This window comes from Syngnathoides biaculeatus, chromosome 10 (assembly GCF_019802595.1).
Source record: "Syngnathoides biaculeatus isolate LvHL_M chromosome 10, ASM1980259v1, whole genome shotgun sequence".
In the NCBI taxonomy this organism is placed as follows: Eukaryota; Metazoa; Chordata; class Actinopteri; order Syngnathiformes; family Syngnathidae; genus Syngnathoides; species Syngnathoides biaculeatus.
Window position 1 is genome coordinate 1,788,439 of NC_084649.1, and position 18,872 is coordinate 1,807,310.

At 40.9% G+C, this 18,872-nt stretch overlaps 1 protein-coding gene across 2 annotated transcripts in view; it reads right to left on the minus strand.

Annotated features, from left to right (window-relative positions):
- LOC133507602 (contactin-4-like) overlaps nt 1–18,872 on the minus strand; it is a 242,846-nt gene that overhangs the window by 34,882 nt on the left and 189,092 nt on the right. For both annotated transcript variants that reach the window (XM_061832828.1, XM_061832829.1), the window contains one exon: nt 10,299–10,426. In XM_061832828.1, the coding sequence (XP_061688812.1) occupies nt 10,299–10,426 (128 nt within the window). The remainder of the gene's footprint in view (nt 1–10,298; nt 10,427–18,872) is intronic.

Here is an 18,872-nt window from a genome sequence, read left to right on the forward strand (position 1 = left end):
GCACGGGGAGAGCATGCAAACTCCACAAAGGCGGGACCGGGACCTAACCGGACCTCAGAACTGTGAGGCCAACGCTCCAACCAGTTGCATCACTGTGCCCATTGCAAACTAATTGTTGCAAAACATAACAATCCCATTGGTTCCAGGCACATTCAAGCTTCTGAATGTTGAATTCGCCAACATTATACCAGAGCAGTGTATGTGTTTTCTCCATACAAGAGGCATCTTGAAACTATCATTGGAAACAAAGACTTTTGTGCAAAGTATTAAAAAAAAACAGTTGGTGTGTTCAATACTTTTCCCCTGTGTCACTTCACATTATTATACACAACTTAATTTCTGATCTCATTTGTTCTAATTTCTTTATTTATCTGGAGTACCTGGGTTGTTTGCAACATCTTGTCAAATTTTCATGTGAATAGCACCTTTGGAAATATATTTAGTGAGAATAATGGTCATTTGGTAAATATTAAGTAGTTCAGCCACTGTATAAGCAATTTAAGCAATAATTGCTTTTAAAGTATGATACGATTTTCAGCTTCATGATAGAGAAAAAAGATAGCGAAACACTAAATCAAGTTAAAACAAGCATTACATATTTTCATGTTTTTGATGAAGCCTAAAAACATTGAAAACAAAAGCATTTCATCATCACCCTTGACCATCTTAATGGCTTTAGTTGATAATGCTCTCCACTGAGCCATGAGGATACCAACATAATAAGTGACTTCAAAATATTCTGCTGTAGGTTTCTTCTAAAGCAAGAGTTGCAAGGATATTTTATGAAATAAATATTACTTTCAGGCTATACAAGTGTAAAAGAGGTGAATTTTGTATGACTCAGAATTTCACTGACCATTACACTGTAACTCCAATGGCTCAGGCCTGGTTAAATCTAAATTCAGCAAGTGCATCTAATAAAATGCAATTAATTTGGTAATAACCCCCCCAGTGTTGTCATAATGTGGACATTAACAAGGCTCATTTATTGTGACTGGTCCTCCAAAGCTGCTTTCTAGGTGACTCATTTATGCCAGGATATTCAGAATGCTTTCCGACAGCTATTTTTCTGCATTCATATTACCAAAGTCAATTGGAATATAACAGCCATCTCCCATTAGGGCTGCTCCCAAAACATACATTTATCCCCCACTAAATCAGTGTCAAATTCTCACTCAAATAATGCATGTAAATTACCCTGTCTCATTTATTAGATGATTTCAAATGTGACAGAAAGGCACAGAATCATATTGGGGAAAATGTGTACATCAGCATTAGAAAACTGCATGTGCAACATACATATCATGATGGAAAAGGAGCAAGTGGGTGTCAAATAAGCACTGACTACCTGATAAAGCAAAGTACATAACTGCATTGTCTATTTATGCTGAGAAGGCTCCATTCCTTGCAGCTTGTTTGGCAAATCACACATGCAGACATCAACCTGAACCTGCAGTGAGCAGCAGGTTTTAACATACCCCATAACTGTCCAAGGGTAGAAGCAACAACACAATAGCATCATCGTTGATGATTATAATTGACAGAGATATATAGAGAAGGAATTGATTATGATTTCTTTGAAACACTGCACCATAGCCTCTGGACCAATTTTAGCTTTTCTTCAATCCTACACTGGTTTAATTTTTGTACGAGAGGTCCCAATAAAGGGGAAGAGCGAAAGATCGTCAAAAATCAGATGAAATGTGCACTCAAAGCCCTCTTCCACATTCATGACTGTTGACTTACTAGCATTCATAATTTATTAAATCTGTTTTAGAATTCAACAGAGAAAAGAAAACATCTTGATTTCAGTAATGTTTGATGACCGGGATGCATCAGAGTATTCTCCAAATGTAATAATGGGAGGTGTGATGTTTTTGCAAAAATATTTATTCAGTATTTATTATATATGATTGGCTTGAATGCAACTATTGATGTTTTTGCAATTAATTAATTTTTCATAAAAATCCAAAAGTAATGAATGGTTAGTACAATTAAGGCAATAGGCATATGCTCTCTTGAAGACATATTGTTATCACAGGCAGGGACAAGGGGTAGGACCCAAATGCAAGACGCCAAGGCAAGGATGTGGTTTAGATAGAGGTTTAATACAAGTCCGAGGTCATTCCACTAGTAAGCAGTCCAAAAAGGCAACAGTACAAAAACACGAGACAAAAGGCAAGGCCCAAAAAAACAAGCCAAGGTCCGATTGCTATGAATAAACATGGAACAAGAAATAGATGAACAAGGGACAATAACCCTGGGACATAGCCTAGAGGCAAATACACTCAACACAGGAAGCCCGTATACTCATGGAACGAACAGGCAAACTAAGACAGGGCACACAAAGTTTAAACACATGACATATTTAACACCAACAGGGCGCAAGTCAGGGGCTGCCGCCAGGATCCGACATGCGCGAGGCAGTGGCATGACCACGCCCCTGACAATTGCAAAATATTTCACAGATATATTCATCTTACGAGAAACAAATGTTATACAGTAGAGAGAAGCCGGTGTAGTGGTTCCAGTGAAAACAACTGTTCCAACAATTATTGCTTCACTTTCTATAGTTCGTCTATAGTTTGTCAAAAATTTTACATCGAATAACATGCCAAAATAGATGTAGCTCTCCAAGTACCACCATGGCTGACATTAAAACAGAGTTGAAAAGAAACAGAGGCTGAGGTTTGGCTCCTAAAAACGACATATATTTTACCTAAGCTATATTCAACCGAAATGTACTGAAAAAATGTATTCCACTTGAGAAATAAGTACTTTACTACTTCTCTCTTTCCTCTTCTTTTACTGTACTTTATATGAAAAGTTTAAAGTATTTTACTGTACTAATATGCCTGATTGTATTTCTTGTTTCAAATATTTGTTTTCATTTAATTTCATTCAGTGATTCTTTTATGTACCACTTGAGAGCGATTAAAAAAAAAATTAGTTTGGGGGGGGCGTAATCCTTCTTTCAGTGAGCGATGACAACGCTCTAGGGTGGGTTGGCTCGTCGCGGCCGGGCCGGGCCGCTTTATGCCATTCTCGTCGGTTGTGGCATACTGTCATACATACTGTCGGGGAGTCTGTTGTCAGTTAGAAGTGATAGGATATGAAACGATAGGATACTATTGTCCCGGTCACTTCACTCGATTGTGAGATGTTCTCTTCTTCGAATAGAGTTTCCGGGTCAGAAGGGGCGTCGGAAAAATCCGAAAATCTCTGTTGTTCCTCTCCCAGAGCCTCTGCCACTATGTGTTTTCAATGGCAAATGTCCCAATGTGACATCTACTGATGACGTTCCAGGCAATATGGCTCCCACTTGGATGTTGAGTGAGATGTCCGAAACTTTGCGCATGGATGACATGATCTCTGCTCATATTTTACATTTATTACTGTCAAGCCAGCATATATACACTGAGGAATATAAGCATTTGAACACCTGCTGATTTTGCATGTTCTCCCTCTCTGAAATCATGGATGGGTCTGAAAGTTTAATTTTCGGTGCATGTCCACTGTGAGGGACATAATCTAAAGAGAAAAAAATCAGGAAATCACAATGGATGATTTCTTAATAATGTGTTTGTATATTAGTGCTTCAAATAAGTATTTGACCACCTGTCAATTAGCAAAAAAATTGGCCCTCAAAGACCTTTTAGCCCGCATCTAAAAAGTCAACCTAAACGCCACTTTTTATTCTAAATTAGAAGCATCTGTATGAGATCATTAGCTCCATAAAGACACCTGTCCACCCCACACAATGAGCAAGACTCCAACCACTAACATGGCTAAGACCAAAGAGCTGTCCAAAGATACTAGAGACAAAATTGTAGACCGCCATGAGGATGGAAAGGGCGACGAGGCAATTGCCAAGCTGCTTGGTGAAAGAAGATCAACTGTTGGAGCAATTAGAAAATGTAAGAAACCAAACATGGTTGTCAATCTCCCTCAGACTGGGGCAAGATCTCACCTCCTGGTGTATTAATGAGCTTAAGATAGATGAAGAATCATCCTGGAATTACATGGTAGGAGCTGGTCGATGACCTGAAGAGAGCTGGCAACACTGTAGGTAATGCACTAAGATGACAGGGTTTCAAATCATGAATAGCATGGAAGGTTCCCCTGCTTAAATCAGTTTATGTCCAGGCCTTGTCTTAAGTTTGTCTATGACCATTTCAATCAGGGATGCTCAATGCGTCGATCGCGATCGCAGTTTCAGCGTGCCGAGGAAAAAAAAAAGAAGAAATCAGCCGTATTTTTGTTAACTTTAGCTCACCGTGCATGTGCAAACAACAACTGTACTGGAAAACACACTGTCAGTGAGGTCCCCCTACTTTAAGCTCTCGCTTAAGAAATTTTAACAAACATGAGTACGGATGCTGCAGTTAAGAAGACAAAATGTATCACTGTCATATGGAATGGGAGGCGGACAACTTTTAAACAATGTAATTTTTGAAGTGCGTTTGCCTGATCTGCAAGTGTAGTGAAATGTGGAGTGGCAATTTCAAACTGTTTATGGAAAAAACGACACCGGCATTCCGCCGAAAGGCAAGCTGAGAATGAGAAAAGGGAACAAACTAAAATCCCAAATGGCTGCACAGCAGTCACTTTTCACACAATATAGTTCAACAGCGAAAGTCCCGGGTTCATCACATTATCGTTAATCACAAGAAGTCCTTCCAAGACGGAGAGATGGTAAAAGACATAGCTGAATCGCTGTGCCGATCTTTTAAAAATAAGGCGGAAATATTATCTTCAATAAAATCTCTGCAGCTGTAAAGGAGTACAGTTACATGGCATTGTGAAGCCATGGCTGATCTGTGGAAGGACATCAGAGATTCTGAGTGTTTCTCACTGAAGTTGGACAAATCCACTGATGTGAATGACACAGCCTAGGTGTGCTTTTTCAATGTGAACTCAAATAGTTACAAAAAATGTTTAAAGTTAATTATGTTGTGTAATATTGGCTCCTGTGGTTATGCAAGGCACACAAACATACATTTACACATAAAGAATCCTTAATATATTTTAAAATAAATATGTTTTACATTTTTGTAATGGGTAGATCATCCTTGGTCATTCTATTTCATCATTGGTCATTCAAAAAACCCCACCACCCCATCGTCGACCGCGAGAGGCTGAATGCTTGAGAAGTAGATCTTGAGGTAAAAAAATCTGGACACCCCTGATTTGGATGATCTAGACGAGTAATGGCAGAAAGTTATGGGGTCAGATGACACAAAAATAGAACTTTTTTGGTTTTAATTCCACTTGATGTGTTTGGAGGAGAAGGAATCAGGAATACCATCCAAAAAACACCATCCCTACTATGAAGCATTGGGGTGTAAATATCATGCTTTGGGATGTTTTTTCTGCACATGGGACAAGACGACGGCACTGTATTAAGGAGAGGATGACCGCGGCCGTGTATTGTGAGATTTTGAGGAACAACCTCTTTCCCTCAGTCAGAGCATTGAAGATGGATTGTGGCTGCGTCTTTCAACATGACAATGTCCTGAAGCACCCAGCCAGGAAAACCAAGGAGTGGCTCCATAGGAAGAATATCAAGACTCTGGAGTGGCTTTGTCAGTCTCCAGACTTGAACCCAACAGAAAATCTTTGGAGGGAGCTCAAACTCTATTTCTCAGTGACATCCCATAGACCTGGCTGATCTAGAGAAGATCTGAATGGAGAAATGGGCCAAAATCCCTGCTGCAGTGTGTGCAAACCTGGTGAAAAACTGCAGGATACATTTTGACCTCAGTAATTCCAAACAAAGGCTACTGTACTAAATATTAACATTGATTTTCACTGGTATTCAAATACTTATTTGCAGCAGTAAAATACAAATAAATTATTTTAAAAAATCATTAATTGTGATTTTTGTATTTTTTTTTCTAGATTATGTCTCTCATAGTGGACATCCACCTAAGATGAATATCTCAGACCCTGTCATGATTTTAAAGTGGGAGAAATTGCAAAATTGCAGGGTGTTCAAATACTTATTTTCATCTATATAAATATCAGGCATCCAATAAAATTGACAAATAAGTCTCACAATGAAGGTAAATGCAGAAAAAAACTATCACAATGAATTAGGCATTCTTCATGAATAAATGTATAGTTCACTAAATATGTTCGCAAGTCCCCTAAAAACTAGATGTGGTGGTACTATCCCATGTGGAAAAAGAAAAGAAAGGCACCCACTGCATACCACTTAAGACCCAGTTCACATTCATTTTTAATGAAGCATAATAAGTCACAGTACCAGAGCAGCAATGCAATCCCCACTGCAGATGCTCTACCAACATGAGGTCTTTTTCCACACAGAGTATTCTCTGATGACACCAGAGGCGGTACGAGAGGGTGCCAAGTGATTTCAGCATCTCTTAAAACATATGGCGAGGTGACTCTGCTCCAATTGTTACAGCAGCTCTGCTCTCTATGACTTGGTTCAACACAAGAATTATCTATTAAAAACTTAAAAATGTTGTTTCCTTGTAGTTTTTAAAAGTTCAGCATACAAACACTGTTTCAGAAAATAATTGCCATTCAGATTTAGTTGCAAAAGTGCCTCAAGATGCCTGAATTTGCATACTAGGCCAGTTGTACAGAAATGGAATAAGTTGCCAACAAAGGCGATGTCAGCCCCAAGTGTGAATGTTTTTAAAACCCGATTGAAAACTCTTCTTTTTTCTCATGCTTTTGAGAGTAATTCTATTTTTTTATGATATTTCTTGCACTGTATGCTGCTTAATTATACCGTACTTTTCTTTTTCTTTTTTTTTATCTATATATTTTGTTGTTGCCCTGCGACTGACTGGCGACCAGTTCAGAGTGTAGTCCACCTTTCGCTCGAAGCTGGCTGAGACAGGCTTCAGCTTTCCTGTGACACTTGTGAGGATAAATGGCTTGGATAAAGGATGGATGGGTATTTTTTTGTCATTTTTATTGTTTTATTCCCATTTTAAATGTTTTATCTCTTTGTATTCAAATCGTTTTAATAATGTAAAGCACATTGCATTACTTTGTATATGAAATATGCACTATACAACTAAATTTGCTTTGGTTTGCTTTGCTTATGTTTTCCCTTTCAAAAGTGTAATTTTAGTACGCTGAATATTTTGGGGGAGAATCTGGAGCTGAGAACACTAACATTAACTTAAACCCGGAGTCTTGTCAGCATTTTCTCTTTTTCAAATCGTATTGTCATCTAAACATGGAGGATTTTTAGTTATTAATGAAAAAAACGTCAGCCAATATGGGCCCATGCATTTTTTTCACCACAAAAACATGATTTTGACGTATACAGCTTTTAGTAACTCCCGCCATGAAAATCCTCTCGAGGGATTTGTTTTTGAGAAGAAGCAGGAAGTGACGTACAGGACAGAGGTGGCCCCCGAGTGGACAAGCAGCAGCGAATTAACAGTCCAATTTCTTATTGGCGAAAACATCGACTTCAGCATTAAATACGGGTCCTCTATGCTGAGTTGATCTAATTTTTCCACGTACAGTCGTTTATTTTCACCTTCTAAATGTCTTACGTGATTGGATATGACTCTAGACGTCGTGCTACAAGACATATTTCTGTGTCGTTGTCATGGTCCTACCGGTCCAGCCCTGGCTGTTCAGGTCCAGGTAAAATCATTGTCGATGTCTCGCTGAAACTCCCCAGATCGATGAGGGTCCACCCCACGTTCCATGTAAGCAGGCTCCCTCCAGCTTGTCCGTCACCACTAGTCCCTCCGATCAAGCCCCCCGCCCCCCTGCATGATCGCCAGAGACCCAGTGTACACGGTACGCCGACTGTCATCTCGTTGTAGAGGGAGGGGGGTTCAGTACCTGGTGGATTGGAAGGGGTATGGCCCAGAGGAGTGTTCCTGGATTCCGTCCCGCTTCATTGTTGACCCCAGCCTCATCAGAGACTTCCATGCATCCCATCCTGAAGCCCCTGGGCCTTCTGGAGCCACCCGTTAAGGGGAAGGGTACTGTCATGGTCCTGCAGGCCCAGCCCTGGCTGTGCGGGTCCCCGCACACCTGCAATGATTGTGAGGCGCACACCTGCGCCTCATCTGCAGTAATTAACCCTAGTATACATAGGACCCAGCGGACAGTCTGTCTTTGCCAGATCGTTGCCACCCATGCTTCGTTCCCGCACTTCCGCATTCCTGATGCCGAATCCCCGTGTACCGACCTCCGCCTGTTTCCTGACCAACCCCATAAACCTGTCGCTCCTGTTTCTACTGCTTGCTCTGACTGACTCCCCGGCTTTCGACATCAGAACGAATAAAGACTTTCCTCCAACTGCCTTCCTGTCCACCAAGTCGTGCATTTGGGTGCGTCCTCGTGTTCTGGTTATGACATATTGCAGTGGAAACAGATCTGCCGCCTCGCCACGCCCACATCGCGGTTTCAACAGATGCACTTCTGACCCATTCTCATGCCACGGTATCCATTGACCCCTTTCTGAACCTAGCTCACGTCGCTGGTGGCAACAGATTCGCTGCACCATCACACCTATTGATCCCGGCCGCCTCACGATGAAGCCTCAGTGGCGACCGTCCCCTGGCCGCCTCACGATGAAGCCTCAGTGGCGACCGTCCCCTGGCCGCCTCACGATGAAGCCTCAGCACTGACGGCTCCCTGGCCGCCTCACAACCTAGCCTCCCTTGTGACAGTCGCATGCTTCCGTCTGGTTCCTTCTTCGCCGTTGGGTTGCTCGTCGAGGACGTCTACTTGAATCACCCCGTGGGGACCCTGGTGCTTAGCGTCCGGGTCGACCTCCTGACCTGCCCAGCCGGATGCCTTGCTATTGGTGGCCTGGACGGCCACCAGACAGACTGGGGTTGGAGGGGTGCCCTCCGCCGCATCCCCTTCCACCCGCCCCTGGACATGTTATTTTTTTGGGTGTGTTTGTGTTTCTTTTGTTTAGGCACATCTGGGATCCGCGCCTCAAAGGAGGGGGGGGTACTGTCATGGTTCGACCGGTCCAGCCCTGTCTGTGCAGCACAGCTGCGTTGATGAGGAGGTGCAGACCTGCCCCGCATTGCTGATAATTAACCCCACTATATATAGGACTCATACCCGCACTTCCTCGTTTCCTGATCCTGAACCCTTGTGTACCGACCTCCGCCTGTCTCCCGACTAACCCTGTAAGCTTGACGCCCTTGAGACTGCTGCTCTCTCTGACTGATCTCCGGTGTACCGATCCCTGCTTTTCTGCTCACCTACCTTCTACGTCTGATGTCCTGGTTACCGCAGCTCCAGTTGACTGTCTACCTGATCCCCGACCTTGAAAACAATAAACGCTTTTCCCAAACTGCCTATGCATCTCCGGAGTCCTGTATTTGGGTCCTCTCCTGCATCGATGGGTCGTGACAGTTGTCCAACCGACCTAGCATTGAGCAATGCTTAACTTGACTGGCAATATGTCGAGGTAAACAAAAGTCACGTGATTTTATGATGTAGGCGCACAAGCTGTATTTAAGCCTTGTGTGCTGTATTGTTAGCTGTCAGTTTGTTGCATGAGACTGCATTAGTCTGTGTGAGTATACGAGCTTCTTGTTGTCTATTAGCCTTGTTGTCATGACCAGCATTCCTATGCCACCATAGTTAAGTCGAGTAGTTAGCTGAAATCGTTTTCATGTTTTTGGACCTTGCCTTTTGCCACATTTGCCTTTGCCTTTTGGGACTGCTTACCTATGTATGACCTCTGCCTAGAATAAAACCACCGTCAACATCATGCCACTGTCTCAGAGTCATGCATTTGGGTCCTATGCCTTGCTCATGAAAAATATCTCTCTTTTCTGTCTACATGTTTTGCTGCACATTTTGTGTTCAAATGTCTATTACTTAATGTGTTATAACGCCACAGCGCTGACGCTATGGTATTCTTTAGCCTGCATATGACTGTTTATTATGTGTTAGCATAAAGCTAGGAGCGTTTAAGGCATAGTTTACTGGTTCTTTCAAAACAATTTTTTTTGTTTAATTTGAATGAATTTTAGTTGTGAGTGGAAATGAACTTGAAATCCCTGTTTTGAAGAATCCTTCATCTGAAAAACTGCTGCTTGTAGTGAAAAAAAAAAACATGATTTGACTTGAGGTCATTGCAATGACAGCGCACAAACCTCAAACAAATCTGGATGACAGATTATATCTAAAAAAAAACAAAAACAAAAAAAAAAACAACTCCTGTTGGGTCATTTGTATGCAAATATCCAAAAGCACCACTGGATATGGTTTAGGAACTCCAAATACTCTTGCTCTGGTAAAGAGGAAAAGCAAAATGAAATTACCTTTGACAGTGACACTTCCTGTGCTACTGGCCACACCAAACTGATTCCTTGCCATGCACGTGTACGGTCCAGCATCTGATTTGGTTACGTTCCATATGCGAAGATTACCATTATCCAATATGGAAACCCTGTGGTGAAAATATGCAAATGGTGTGATAAAAAAAGTGATTGTTCCACTACAACATAGATACAAATGCTTACATATTAAATTATATTACTCATGATATAAACTATAACACCTACTTCAAATACTCCTCTTCTTAAATAAAAAAATGAAAATAGGTTTCTAGGTTTGCTGATAAATAATGCAACACAGTACTTGAAGAAATGACAATGCATGCCCTTTTTACAACCACCACACAGTCCAAGTACTTCTACAAAATTTAAAATAAGGCTGAAAAAATTGAAACTTTGTCTTAATAAGAGGCAATAAACATGAACTGTGCCCTTAAAAACTAAACACTGTTTGGGAACTCAGTGGACAAATTTATGAATGCTAAATTATCCCAGAGTAAATATGAATGACTTGAACCTGCTCAAGAGAAAGAAAATGTCTGTGTCCACAAAATAGCATTGTTGATACATGATAACAGTCAGAACTATCAATGCAGAGAGACTGTGTGGTATAGTGATGAGGTTGTTATTGTTCAAGCTAATGTTAGGGGAGGCATCTGACTGCTTGTCTTATTCATTTATTTATTATGTTGCATGCATTGTTTTGGACACACATGACACCTGAAGTCGTGTTTGTCTGGCTATTACAACTGCTCTGATCCCTGTTAAGTACAAAACAACTAATTAATTATGCTGACACACAAATAAATGTGCAGTCGCCCCTTAGGGAATTAACAATGAGATTTAATACTTTACAGTATAAATACTGTAAATCAGAATACAAATAATCCAAACTGTTGGTAATACATTGTATAGTGAGGCCAGAATACTATAGAGCACTGTGAGTGCTGACCAAGGTGACCATTGGAGAGGGTGGGGGAATCACACCAAAGTCTGCAATAAAACAAAAAATGGCCCATGTGTGTAAGCCCTTATAAGATCCACGATCTGAATGAACAAGTGAGAGCTAATGTGCAAAAATGTAATTTAATTTAAAAAAAATAAAGAGAAGGGACAAGGTTTATTATGCATACATGATTTAAGTTAAACGTTCTTCCTTCATAATGCCTTGCGAAAGGAATGAAGACATCCATCATTCCATTTTCAAAGTCTCTATCAGGTAACGGTATAAAGAGCACAACTGTTAGGTAGTCACTGTTGGGCAACCAGCAGGCATTGGAAACTGCTGGTGTTGCCAGAGTCTCAAGAACCTCTCAATGCAGAATCAATCGAAGGCTGACAGTTATGCAAAATTCTTTCGTTTCTCTGACGTCCTCCCATATTCTGGTGAAGACTTTAAATAATCCACTGGTGTACATGTACGTGAATAGTTCTTTGTCAATATTTGGGCTGCGATAGGCTCTCGGGTGGACTTCATCTCCTGCTCAGATGTAGCCAGAATTGGCCCAGTTCACCCGCAACCCTAATCTGTACAAGAAGTAAACATTAATGGATGGATGGATGGAAAATAACATGAAATTAAAATACAGATACAAAATACACAATTTTATCCCTGGTTTCTTAGTGACATATTTCCCACCTTAAAAATAATGGGGCAGCACTGCAGTCCTGCTACCTTGCTACAAAACATTCTAGTAACCCAATTTAGAATGGCTTAATATTGCAACCCAAACTTATTGCAGTGCCTCACCAGTTGTTGAAAGCATTACGAGGTGGTCAATCAACAAAGGACGTTTCACTATGGGCTGGAAGGATTTCAAAATTACAACAGAGAAGCTGTCTAATTTAACATTTGCTTGCTTTTAGGACCTGGGTTTTTGGAGTTTGCATGTTCTCCTCGTAGATGCCTGGGTTTTCTCTGGGTACTCCGGTTTCCTCCATACATTGCAAAATCATGGAGACTGAAGACTTTAGATTACCAATAGGTGAGAATGTGAATGTGAATAGTCATTTGTCTCTATGTGCCCTGCGACTGGCTGACAAACAATTCACGGTGTACCCCGCCTCTCACCCAGAGTCAGCTGAGAGAGGCTCCAGCATGCTTGCGACCCAAGTGAGAATAAGCCGTATGGAAAATGAATGGATGTTATGTACTGTTTTGTGTCAGATACATTCGATGTATCTTATGTTGTTTTATGTTTTATTTGTTGTATTATATATATAATATTTTTGTTTTATGATGTTGGTGTAGGTACTCAGGTAAGGCTTTAGTTAACAAGTGCCAAATACGAGGCTCGCAGGCCAGATCTGGTCTCAACATTGCTGTATTTATTTAATCAAGTGAAGGTAAACATTTTTCAATTAGGGCAGGCCTGCCACACGGCAACCAGCAACCTTTTACACGTGCAGCTGCATATACACAATGAATGAGCTGGTTGATCTAACGCTAGACTGCTCTCATCTGATCTTTAAAAGCATCACAACATTTCAGGGGCCACAAATAGGTGACATGATTGAATGTGATCTGACGGTTATGATACACCCTTGCATGCTGTGATAAAACAGGGAAAAATGGGACAAAATGCGTCACTTGAAAGGACCGTGAAATACCATTGAATACATATGCTTGTCATCCCACTATGGACCCCCTCCAGTATTTGATACACCTTATCATTTAGTTGGATTCACCCCACAAGGTTTCTCATTCGCATCTTGACTGCCCCACCAAAAAAATCTCACTGGTAATGCACAGCAATCACGTCTCGTCACGTTTACCCATCTTGTCCCCCCATGGTGTCACACGATCACCCCGTTTTGTCCAGAGTGGCCAAAAATTGGGCTGCCATGACCACTGGGAATTTAGTGTAAATCCAGTATAAGAAAAAGCTCAAACTGAACCATTGTTCCTGAAAGCAAACACAATGTATCATACAGGGAGTTCAATCCCAAAAATCCCTAGACCATTCTTAGATTTGTACTGTACTCAGTTTTTAGCAATCCATAGTGGAACACTTCACTGACCATTTGTCTGTTTATTCGTTATTCCTGTTTGAAGGTAAGGATGACCAGACAAGGCCAAATGAAGTCTAAATCAGCTATGAAACGCCAGTTGTAAATGGAAATTGAGGCTCACCTACATTTCATTCTCCCTTCTCTCCTTTGGGCTCAAAAAACATCTCTGTGCAGTGTCCCCATTATACCACAAGACGTTTCCCATCTCCATCCTAGGGGATGCTAGCAAAGTGGCAGGTATCAATTATTCGCAGGTGAGAGGAACACAAGTGTCTTTCCTTTCATTTCTGTCTCACACAGTTTGAATGGACACAAGAATATTGGCCCTATCAGACTACAATTATTTTAAAGAGGGTGACATGGCGAGTGAAAAACACAGGTGTGTATTTTGGGATAGAGCAAGCCTCAGAGGACAGTTGCTATGCAGTACTGATTCTTCTTACGATGTAACAAGATGAAAGAGGCATGCAACATCAGTCGCAGAATTGTTGTCATGCCCACTGTGAAGTGAAATCACAGGAAAGTGCCAACTCCAAATGGAAAAAAAAATTGTTATTTCCTTAAATTCTCTTTGAGATGCCGTTAACACGTGCAGGCATGTCTCTCCTCTCAATCAAAAAGATACTTGAAATCCTTGATTTGATGGTTCACTTGACATATTTTATCTTTGAATTGTTGGATGCAACTCTATACTGTAGGAGAAAAGTGCCACAGTGCCAATAACAAGACCCAAAAAGGCATGAATATTGTGTGTGTGTTGACAGGTTGGAACAAAGTGTGGGTTGGAGCTTTCTGAGGTCTCCTGTTAAAATGGGCGAGTAATATTTGCTCACTTTCTGGATAAACACACTAACCTACCAATGCTGTCAAAGAACAGATGCAGACTCCTCAGCATTCAACATACAAACAATCTGCAGAATGACAGTTTTGAGAGTTCTGAGAATGACTGTTTATGAATACCTGTAGACTCTGATATCCCACGGCTGAATAGCAGTGTGGCCGCAGAGTTCAGGCCTGTGTGTCTGCCTACTTAATTAACAGGGTAAATAACGTGAGCTTGTGAAAATAGAGGTTAAGATTCTATCAGTGGAATTACTCAGCCATGACACCACAGGAAGCAAGACAGTCACAATCTTATAGGTGAATTCAGCAAATAATTAGTCTCAGCTAAAGCCTTCTACATTGGATCCTTTCCTCTATGCACTCGACACAAATTACTCAAATCACAACAAAAACAGCCATTCTTCCTTCCAAAATACCATTTAATTACATGTAAAGCACAGGCGTGGAGGAAAACAACACTGGGGGAATATTTCTCACTCTGTTTTCTGCAGATAAGATCAGGTGTGTCTGTATAACCATCACTAACCCCAACTGACTGTCATTGATCTCCCTGCCAGAGACGTTTGGAATCATAATTGTATCAAAAACTCACTGTTTCCAACAATGCTGTAGGCCAGAGACTCTGACAAGGACAAAGTCACCATATTCTCTGAACTGACACAATGCTCTTTGATGCTGTTGAATGTTTCAAAATCCCTTAATTTTATATGTGGTCCATCTGTTTGGATGAACTGAAAGATTGCACCCTACTGTGAGTTCCATCATGTATGTTAGATTTGACAAAGTACCCTGCCTGAGAAATACAACAAGTCCAACTGTGCTTTTCAGTCCATATACAGTGATGCTGACTCAGCTTATCAGTACAATTATGAAGCCTCTTGCAGATCTGGTTCAGGCAGGATTACTGCATATTCGACAAATGCTCATTCTGTGGCTTTGTGAGATTCTCCTAATCAAGAATAAAGGTCAATAAGATATCAAGCAGGTTTGCACCTGTTGTTGCTGTTCTTGCACATTCAGTGGAAAAAGAGACCGTCTTACAGTCATTAAAAAAATGGAGACACCTGTCCATAGATTTGTAATTGATATAGATTTTTGCTGTATTCAGAACTGTACCAGCGACTCTTATCCTATCACACGAGTCATCAGCTTTACCTCAAGGCACTCTGAGGGGCATTAAGTTATCATCATCATGCAAAGCTAGACCTAGACATATTTTAAGTCCTGGTAAAATAAAAAAGAGAGTCAATGACAGTCTCATTCATCCTCTTTTGTGAACTGCTTCTTTTGTTTCTGCTTGTCTAAGTCCAAAGGATATACATAAATCTGCTTTGAGCTGTGTTTTGGACCACTGCTCACTGTAGTTGTGACAGCATGGCAGCATTTCAGACAATAGGGTTTTCTTTGGATTGTTGAACTGAAAGTGTTAATCCTTCACTTTATGAAATGCTGACGTATTTTCATTTTACAACACAGTTCCCACAGATTCTAAAAATAATTCATTAGACCTTATAGTCCCACTGACACGAAAAGCATGATTTTTAGCATATTTTTAATAAAAAAATAAGATAAAAAAGGCAGCCAGAATGGACCCATCCATTCACATCACAACATGATATTGACATATATATGGGTTTTTGTAACTCCCGCCATGAAAATCCTCTCAAGGGATTTGTTTTGGAGAAGAAGCAGGAAGTGACGTTGTCAGCAGGAGAGCACTCAGGCATTCTCATGTGTTTATACCAGTCTTTGTTCCTTCATGTTAGCCAAAATGCCGGCTCGTTGTATTACTGGATATTGCTCAAACTTGGGAGGATGGATTCACTCTTCACACTTTTCCAAAACACCTGGTTCGTTGTGAAAAATGGATTGCACAGGTGCGAAGGACAAGAACTTTGTGGGTTCCAAATGACAGGTAGGTGTGTATAGAGCTATTTAAAAAATAGTATGGAGGGGGGTGAGTGATGACAACACGTTGGATCATTGTCTCATTATCGGAGAATATGTTGTTTATTAGAAGTGATCCACATATCATCCAAATATGGCTCGAAACGATAGGGTTATATTGCCCCGGTGACTTCACTCGAGTCTCTCAGATAAAAACAATCCTCGTGAGCGTCACGAGAGACACAGGCTGACCTAATCTCAGCAAAGATCTTACAACTCATTTTATTTTTATTTTATTGGAGTTTTGTCAGTTACCAAATGACACCAAAAATGCAAATGACACATCAATCAACTAAAATGACACTCATTAATGGCTGAATAAACCTAAACATGTCCACTTGACTGATTTGTAAATTAAAGAAAAACTAAAAATAAATACAACAAAATAAAATAAAAGACCTCTAGGTGGGAGTTGTCATTTTAACCGGTACCAACACAGCATGTTTTGATACTCACCACAGGTCTATCTGCTGCATGGTTTATTGCCAACTTCTCACCAAGTGGATTATACTGGCAAAAAGTATAAATTATTTTTGTGATATAAACCCTTGTCTTGATCTGGAGTAGGAGGTTATTTATTGGCCCAAGTCAGAATCAGAAACAGAATCATATTGAATGGCCAAGTATGCAACAACAAACAAGGAATATGTCTCCGGCAGTCAGTGCCACCCTGGTACGACATTCATGCTGAGTATGGAGAAGAACTAACAAACTAACAAGGACGAAGAACAACAAATATTCAATTAATCGGGAACAATTTCTTATAAGAGTCTCAGTTGTGCAAAGATGCTGGGTTTTGTAGCATTAAGAGCAGTTAGAGTGCGTCAACCCCGAACATAATGTTAAGCTTATACAGTGTGGCCTTACCTCTTCGCGGTTCACCGTTTTTGACCAGTGCAATGACAATTGTGCAAATGGTGCAGTATAAAGTGACGAATCGTGCGATAGTCTACAGTATACAGTATATTACTAATGCTAATACTGATTGGACCAGCAGGGTGTGAAGGTGTGTTCCAACAACAGCACAAGTCAGAAAATAGTAGAGTACCACTTCTCGAAGAGACTATGTAGTGATCCTGCCAAATAATTCACCAACCAAGCAACCAACCAGCCACACTGAAAACAACCTCGTCATAATGGAAGTAATAAATCTTCCAGAGCATTTCACCCCACCTTGATATGCTCATTCTCTCAGTTCAGATTGCTTGAATAATGTGCCAATTAAATGGACTTTATATGCACCTCACAGTTTCTGTATATTATTCATATCTATGTACTTTAGGACTGTGGCCAACTGATATAAAATTTTTTTAGCCAAGGCAGGGACAGGTGAACTTACTTTTTGAAGATATTCTTTCAAATTAAATGAATTCGACCACAACAATACTGTATACTAAAAAGGTCTTTGAGCCCAACCCTGATGCTTGGATTGGATAAACTTAATCGTCAGTATTCTACATGTATGACTGTACAAATCAGTCCGAGCTCTGAATTTTAATGTGCTGAAAGGTCAAGACTGAAAATCCGACCAGAATGTTCAGGAGTATCAAAAATTACATTAAAAAAAATCATGCATGACCTCAGAAAAATCCTGTAAAGTCTAATTTACATAGATTATTTCTTTTTCTTTGTCTTTTTGTACCCTTTTTGTAACACTTATTCCAAAAGACGTAAAAAATATCATGAAATATTAATACAATGAAAGCGGCCTTCTCATGAGAGGTCAATTTAACAGCCATCAAAAGATTATAACGGTGCGCAGGTGTGAAGTTTTTTCTCTTTGAATATTTTGCTGGAATTTATTTAAACTTTCATTCAAAGTAGTAAGTGCTGTAGCAATTAAGTATTTTTAGGTACAGTTGTTTTTTGACCACATTTTTCACAGATAAATTGTTTTAATATTTACATGACAGTTAAGATTATTAAAAAAAGTGATGTGTGTACCACGTTCAGATTTTGCCGCCATTATTTGTCATTGAGGCGGCACGGTGGAGCAGCTGTAAAGCTGTAAAGGTTCTGAGGACCAGGTTTCAAATCCTGGACCCACTTGTGGTAGAGCTTGCATGTTCTTCGCACGCCTGTGTAGATTTTCTCTAGGCACTCTGGTTTCCTCGCATATCCAAAAACATGCCACATTAATTGAAGATTGTGAGCGTTACTGTTGTCTGTCTCAATTTGCCCTGCAATTGGCTTTCAACCAGTACAGGGTGCACCCCGCCTCCAGCCCGATGATAGCTAGGATAGTCTCCAGCACTCCCACGAACCTTGTGAAGATAAGCAGCTCAGAAAATGGACGACTGGATGGACACATGTCATTGAGCATCATTTAGTTGCAACAAAGGTGCAACAGACTGTCACGACCCATCGGTACGGAGGAGGACTCAAATGCAGGACTCCGGAGATGCAGAGGCAGTTTGGGAAGTGTTTATTTGTTCCAAGGTCGGGGATCAGCAGACAGTCAAGTAGAGCAGCGGTAACTAAGTCGTCAGGCGTAGAGAGCAAGCAGGGGTCAGTACACGGGAGATCGATCAGTGATAGCAGGAGTATCAAAGACGTCAAGCTTACGGGGTCGGGCGGAGGACAGGTGGAGGTCCTGGACAGGAACGTGAGGCGGCTGCGGAGCCCTCGCCACCTCCTGGACGGGAACGTGAGGTGGCTGCGGAACGATCGCCACCTCCTGGACAGGAACGTGGGATTTGGAGAGTGGCTCCTGAAACACCACAGGCAGCACAACGCTACGTTGTTGCTCTTTCGGTG